The 7794-nt window shown below is 37.6% G+C and overlaps 1 gene segment (V, D, J or C); it reads left to right on the top strand.

Moving 5' to 3' along the window:
* The first annotated feature begins 4337 nt into the window (after positions 1 to 4337).
* LOC102839563 lies at positions 4338 to 4839 on the top strand. The segment is given in 2 exon segments: positions 4338 to 4386; positions 4544 to 4839. Coding segments are annotated over 2 exon segments (345 nt in total).
* The last annotated feature ends 2955 nt before the right edge of the window (positions 4840 to 7794 follow it).

Raw genomic sequence — 7794 nt, 5'->3', positions numbered from 1 at the left:
CTGCCACAAATTCTCCCAGCTGTGAGCCTTCCAACCTTCTAAGTATTCCTTTATATGTGGTTCAGAGTTCTGGGACCATCCCCTGAGCCTGCTTGGTCGAGTATTCTGTGTTGTTGTTGGCGGAGCTCTCTGCTACACGTCCACCCAATCCGCCATCTTGTTTGTTCTCCCTTTCTTGCCTTCTTAATGACCTTTTCTTTCTTCCAGCCTTTGCAGTTCTATCATCAGTAATTAGAAATACATGTTGATTGCATGTTTGATCAATGTCAGTCTGAAGAAGTTAATAGAATTCTTCAATTGAATCATCACTAGCTTTAGTGCTTGATGTGTAAATTTGAATGATAGTATTGTTAACTGGCCTTACTTTTAGGCATATGGATATGATCCTATCACAGATAGCATTTTACTTCAAGACAGATCTTGTTATGCTCTTTTTGATGATGAATGTGATGCCATTCCTCTTCAATTTATTATTCCTGGCATAGTAAATCATGTGACTGTCAAATCAAAATACTAATATCAGTCTACTTCAGCTCAGTAATGCCTAAGACATCGAAGTTTATGCATTCCATTCCATTATTGATAATTTCCAATATTCCTAGATTCATGCTTGGTACGTTCCATGCTCTGTTTAATAATGATATGTATAGCAGTTTCTCATCCTTTTGAGTTGTGTCCCATCAGCAAATGATGGTCCCCAAGGTTTTACTCCATTCGTGTCATCAAGGTTAACTAACTTTTGCGGAAGCAGCTCTTCTCCAATAATATTTTGAGTGTCTTCCAATCTGAGAGGCTCATCTTCTGATATTATGCCTGACAATATTCTGGGGCATATTCTGACATTGTTCATCATGTTTTTGATAACCAGTATTCTGGTGATGATAGTGTTCCACCATATTCATAAGGTTTTCAGTGGCTTCGTATTCTGACGTAGGCTGTCACCCCTTCTTCTATTCTGTCTTCCTCTGGCAACTGAGCTGAAACCTGTCCACCATGGATGACTCTTCTGGTATTTAAAATAACCTTGGCATAGCTTCCAGAATCACAGCAACATGCAAGCTAGCACAGTATAACCAACTGACAGAAGAGTGGCAATCATACCTTTGTCCTAAGACTGGATTATTTACTTCCCCTCCTCCCCCAAATTTAATTAATTAATTATTTATTTTAGGTGAAAGTTCACACAGTGAGTTTCCCATTTAACAATTTTTCTACAGATTGTTCTGTGACACTGATTACAGTTTTCACAATGTGTCATCATTCTCCTTATGTCCTTTCTATTTCAACTTTCCTAGCTTCTCTTCTCCTTGACTTCATTGTGTTTCTTTCAAGTTGTTTGATCACTTAAAGTAGTGTGTTAAAGTTTCCTACTATTATTATAGAACTCTTCATTTCTCCTCTCCATGCTATTGTTGTTTGTGTTTTGTACCTTAGACTTATGTCATTGGGTGCACAGGTGTTTATTATGTGTATGTCTTCTTAGTTGACTGACCTTTTAATACTCATCTTTGTCTCTCATAATGGATTTTGATTTAAAGTCTATTTTATCAGAGATTATTAGTGACATTCGTGCTCTCATTAAGTTACGTATTTATGTCTATGTGACTAAGGTATGATTCTTCTAGTCAACATATTGATAGAGTTAAGTTTTTGATTGTTTTTAGTCTATTCTGCCACAATCTATCACAAACTGGTGAATTTAAACCATGTATTTTCATTGTGATTATCAATATATACACACATATATATTGATAATCTTGGTTTGGCACTGTGGGTTAATGCACTGGACTGCAAATTTGGTTTGAACCATAAAGTCAATGGTTCAAGTTCACCAGCTGTTCCCTGGAAACCCTGTACAGGGCTGCTATGAGTCAGAACCAACTCAAGGACACTTAACAACAGCAACATACGTTTATTACTACGGTCATCTTGTTATGCTTTTTATGTTAAAAGTTTCTTTGCTTTACTTAATTTTCTGTGCTGTATTCTTTTTGTTTATGAGTTTTCTTTGCATATACTTCATTATTGAAGATTTTGTGTTTATTGATTATTTTTCTTTTCTTAATTGCTTATTTTGTTGATTATACTGAATGCTAATTTTCATTAAGGTAATTCTGAAATTTACTTTTATTTCCCTCAATTTAAAATAGTCTGTTATATCTGAATGTTGCCATGACTTTTTCTCCATAGGAAACATTTTGTTTTGAATTTCTTATTGTTGATAGCTTAGTAACACTGACTGTTTTCAGTTTTGTTTTACTTTGAGAGTTTTTTTTTTTTTTTTATCTGATCTTAGATTGTTTTCTATGTTGTTGGTTCTTGATTTGATTGATTCTAGTTATTATCTCTTACATCTTGAATCTTATGATTCTTGCCTGAGAAGTCTTCTCATTGAGGGTTTGGTATATGTCATCCCTGTCTTTTTGCCTGCATGGTTTCTGCCAAGAAATCAGTACTTAATGCTGGTGGTGCCCCTTTGTAATTGATATTTCATTTTTCATGAGCTGCTCTCAGAATTCCGTCTTTGTCTTGGATTATGATATATCTTGATGTCATAAAGTAAAGTTAGATTATGATACATTTTCATGACTTCCTTCTGAAATCTTCCCTGATATAAGCCTCTTATATGGAAATCTTCTCATTTTACATGATATTATAGAAGTATTCTGTCAATAAAGTTTCAGAAATCCTCTCTATGCCTTTCTCTCTCCTCTTAAAATTATGTGCAAATTTCCTATAGTCTCATGATTTTTAAATTTTATAACTACAGTTGAGATTCCTTTTATTTTAAGTCAAAGAGGGGATTAGACTTGAAGCAAATAAAATTGTATCCTCTGAGCTTTAAATGTTAATATGACAAAAATTATAGTCCATTTAAATGAACGTTATTAAACATCAGAAAAGTCATTGAAATACAGTGGTTTTATTAAATGTGAAAGAGCCATAAAACCACTGCTAGCGAGTCAATTACGGCTCTGAGCCACCCTCCAGAACAGAACAGAAGGGCTCCCAAGGGCTTCTGAGATGGTAAATCTTTACAGGAGCAGAAAGCTTCATCTTTCTCCTGAAGAGCAGCTAGTGAGTTTGAAACACCAGAAATGTAGTTATAGTACATTCATTACTTAACCCACTGCACCAACAGGGCACCCAAACCATTATGTATATGTTGGAGTAGTACCACACCAGGATTAGATAGCTTGATAGATTGGATTCTTTTAATGAAATCCAGGAATTAGAGCATAGGCTTCTCAGCTTGTTGAAGAGATTAGGGCCTGACTCTGATGAGATGAATGCACTGCACAGAATTGAGTGGTGTCTAGAATGGAGGGTTGCCCAGGGACTTGTTCCCTACCTGGCCTCACATACCCTCTATGTCTTCAGGAAAATGGTGTTATGTTCATTGAGGGCCAGAAACCAAGTCCTGCTCAACTATGGAGTTGTGACCACCATCACCCATACAGTGCTGGACCCAGCTGAATGTTGCTCCTTTCTAATTGTAACCAAGATTGTACCATCTTCAAACATTTCAGGAAAAATTGCTAAGCAGCAAAATAAAAAAGGTGTGCATGGATAAATTTCTGATCAATTTTTCACTGATCTAGATCCAGTCATGTACTAAAAGGAGTAGCTCAGCTCATTAGGAGTAGAAAAAGAATACCGGAAAAATAGTTGTGTTCAGTATTTATTATCTTCCCCATAGACTTGTGTCAATCAAACTACATCTATCTGAACAGTGAAGCAGAAGGACACCAAAAACCCATTGCTGCTGAATTGATTCCAATCCATAATGACCGTAGAGGATCAAGGAGAAATGTCCCATATGGTTCCCCAGGCTGCACATTTTTATATCATGGAATGACTGTGGGTTTGATGTTGCAACCTTTTGGCTAGCAGTCAGTCACTGAATCACTGTGCCACAACTGTCCCTGAGACAGGAGGAGGTTATTGCTCTTAAGTGTTGTGGCATCAGATCTGACTCATAGCGACCCTGTACACTGCACACCAGTGTTTCCGAGGAGCAGCAAGTGAGTTTGAACCACCAACTGTGTGGTTCACAGTCCATCCTGATCCTACAGTGCCACACCAAGAGACGGAGGCAGGAGGATACAAGGATCTATGACCATAGAGGAGAAACTCTACTCTCTGACTGAGTCTGTAACTTTCTGACTTGACCTTCTAAGGATGATTGCTCAAGTGCAGAGAAGCAGATCTGCAGCTGGAAGCCAAGTTTGCCTGTCTCCACTGTTTTGCATGTTTCTTCCAGCCCACTTTGCCCTCCCAAGAGCATATCCAGAGCCCATTGCTGGATCTGCCTCAGTTAGAACACAGAGTGAACCATGGAAACCCCAGCTCAGATTGTCTGTCTGCTTTTACTCTGGCCCCCAGGTGAGAGAAACAAGGGATGTTCTCAGTGTTGCTAAGTCCTGGGATCTTTGCTCAGCAAGCACAAAACTTAACAAATATCTTAGATGTGTTGGGGGTACTGTGTAATATGATTTAGTTCACATAGGTAGGTGACTTTGTGTTTTCTTTCTAACTTCAGATGCCATGGGAGACATTGTGATGACGCAGTCCCCAGCTTCCCTCTCTCTGTCTCCTGGTGAAAGAGCCACCTTCACCTGCAAATCCAGTCAGAATGTTTATAGTAACTTAGCCTGGTATCAGCAGAAACCTGGGCAGGCTCCCAGGCTCCTCATCTATGATGCATCCACTAGGGCCAATGGCATCCCAGACCGATTCAGTGGGAGTGGATCTGGGACAGACTACACCCTCACTATCAACAGCTTGGAAGCTGATGATTTTGCAGTTTATACCTGTCAGCAGTATAGTAACGGGTAACCCACTGTGATTTAACAGTCAAGAAGACCACAAGCATTTTTCCTTATACCAGTTGCTTCTTTTAGAGACAGCTGCCATGGTGGTGCTCAGTTTTAGTATTGCTATTAAATACTAAAACAATTTAGAAAGTTTGAGGTTTTGCAAAGCAACTTCCTGAAAACTGAAATTCTTATTTTTTCTCAGAGTTAGTTTAACAGAAAGGTCCAGAAACAATTCTACTAGCTTTGTCATTAGCTATATAATGCTTACTGATGAAGATGAAAGACCACACCCTTCAGTATGGATTGCATCTCAATGTAGAGAAAACAAAAATCCTCACCACTGGACCAATAAACAACATTCTTATCAATGGAGAAAAGATTGAAGTTGTCAAGGACTTCATTCTTGGATAAACCATCAACACTCACGGAACCAGAAGTCAAAAAATCAAATGACATATTAGTCAAATCTACTGCACAAGACCGTTTTAAAGTGTTGAAGAGCTAAAATGTCAGCTTGAGGACTAAGGTATGCCTTACCCAAGGCTTGGTGTTTTCAATAACCTCATATACGTGTGAAAGATGCACATTGAATAAGGAAGATCATAGAAGAATTGATGCTTTTGAGTTATGGTGGTGGAAGAGAATATTGAAAGTGCCATGGGCTGCCAAAAGAACCAACAGATCTGTGTTGGAAGAAGTGCAGTCAGAGTGCTCCTTGGAGGCCAGGATGGCCAAACTTCATCTCTCATACTTTAAACATATTTTCAGGAGGGACCAGTCACTGGAGAAGGATATCATGTTTGTTAAGGTGGAGGGTCAGAGAAAAAGAGGAAGACCTTCAATGAGATGGATTGGTAGTATGGCAGCATCATTGGGCTCAAGTGTGGCAACAATTGTGAGGTTGGCATAGGACTGGGCAGTGTTTGTTCTGTTGTGTATAAGGTCGATGTGAGTTGTTCCTGACTAGATGGCACCTAACAACAGCAATATTCTCACATGAGCGAACTTCTCTACAAGCATAACTGTTGTAGTCAGTGCAAGAAGGCTGGCAGAATTTGAAAGATAAAACTTAAACTACCATCATTTCGAAGTCAAAGTCTGGGTGCAGAGAATATTCAAAACAATCTACAAAGAAATCATTCTAATTAGCAAGGGAAATAACAAATCATGAGATTTAATGTTAGTATACAGGTATACTCAGATGTTCATAAAAATGAACAGTAAAACAAATGGACAACAACATTCATTGTATTGGTGTGATAGCCCGAAACGGTTACAAACCTAAACTCCAATCTACATTATAAATAAAATAAAATACAACGAAATACCATAAACTAATGAACTGACTATATCAACTGCTGTTAGATCCAAGAGCATGGCAGAATCTCACAAACATAATATGGAACAAAATAAAGTTTTTAAAAAAACACATTAGTTACCCATGACTCTACTTTTTTAAAAAAATTTTAACTTTAAAAAAAAAAAAAGCTCAGGAGGCTGGCTGGCAGAATGTGCTCTTTAGACATTTCAGTGAAAATATATACTTTGTTTTCTAAGGGAGTCCTGGTTGGTGCTTTGGGTTAATGCACTCAACTGCAAGGTCATTTTGAACCATAAGGTTGGCAGTTCAAGCTCACCAGCCATTCCTCAGAAACCTATACAGGATAACTGTAAGTCAGAACAAACTTGAAGGTACTTAAAAATAGTAATAACAAAGTACACATCAAATTTCTTGCCTCCTTAATTTATGAAACACAGATGAAAACAGGGAGCCACAGGAAGGAAATGGGATAAATGTTGTTGCAGGGAGGGGATTGTAGTCATTGCGATAAAACAACATGTATGGTTTTCTGAATGGAGAACTGAAGAGCTTATATGTAAACCTTCACCCATTCACAATAAAATGTTTTTTTTTTTTAAATTCATTAAACTTCTCACTTCCAATTTGTGCATTGATCATATTTTGAGATTTACCATACTAGAAATTATATTAACAATTGAACAAAACTATAAGATACTAGATCATGTCTTCTGTTGTTGTTAATAAGTGCCATGGAGTCAATTCTGACTCATAGCTATGCTGTATAGGGTTTCTGAGACTTTAAATCTATGTGTAAGAAGAAAGCCTCAGTTTTCTCCTGCAGAGCGCCTGATGGGTTAGAACCACCAGCCATGTGATTGAAAGTCCAGTGTTTAGCCTATGGAGCCACCACATTCCCACAATTTCTTCTAATCAACAAGAATTTCATTTTGCCTACAGTATCATCAAATTATTTAAAAATAATAATAAAGATTCATATTCACATGTCCTATGTATGAGCTCAGAGCTCTGGTGACACACTGTAGGATAAGCATTAGACTTATCACAAGGTTGACTGTTCAAACACACCAGCCACTCCTCAGAAAATGTATACAGTGTCGCTATGACATTTTTCATTCATTCAATTCCAGGAGGCTTGTCATTTGCCAATGCCCTCAGAACAACTTGGATTTCTTCCTTCAGTGTCATTGATTCTTGATCATATGCTACCTCTTGAACTGACTGAACATCAATCACTTCTTTTGATATAGTACTCTGTATATTCCTTCCACCTCCTTTTAGGTTTTTTATGTCATTCAATATTTTGCCCATAGAGTCCTTCAGTATTGCAAACTGGGGCTTGAAAGTTTTCTTCAGTTCTTCTTGAGAAATGCTGAATGTGTTCTTTCCTTTTGGTTTTCTAACTCCAGTTCTATGCACATTTTATTATAATACTTGACTTTGTCTTCTCAGCAAAGCCTTCTTTGCACTGTTAAATTTTGATTCAACTGTTTTACTTGATCACTTCTTCCTATTGCTTTAGTTTCTCTATGCATAAGAACAAGTTTTAGTGTCCCTTTTGACATCCATTTCATTTCTGACAACTTCCGGTTTTCCTAGATTTATACTACTAACATTCCAAGTCCTGATTTTCAGTGGATGTTTGCAGCTGCT

This window comes from Chrysochloris asiatica, unplaced genomic scaffold, assembly GCF_000296735.1.
Source record: "Chrysochloris asiatica unplaced genomic scaffold, ChrAsi1.0 scaffold00482, whole genome shotgun sequence".
Classification (NCBI taxonomy): domain Eukaryota; kingdom Metazoa; phylum Chordata; class Mammalia; order Afrosoricida; family Chrysochloridae; genus Chrysochloris; species Chrysochloris asiatica.
The sequence above is the reverse complement of the archived record's forward strand: the minus strand, read 5'-3'. Positions and strand labels throughout refer to the sequence as shown.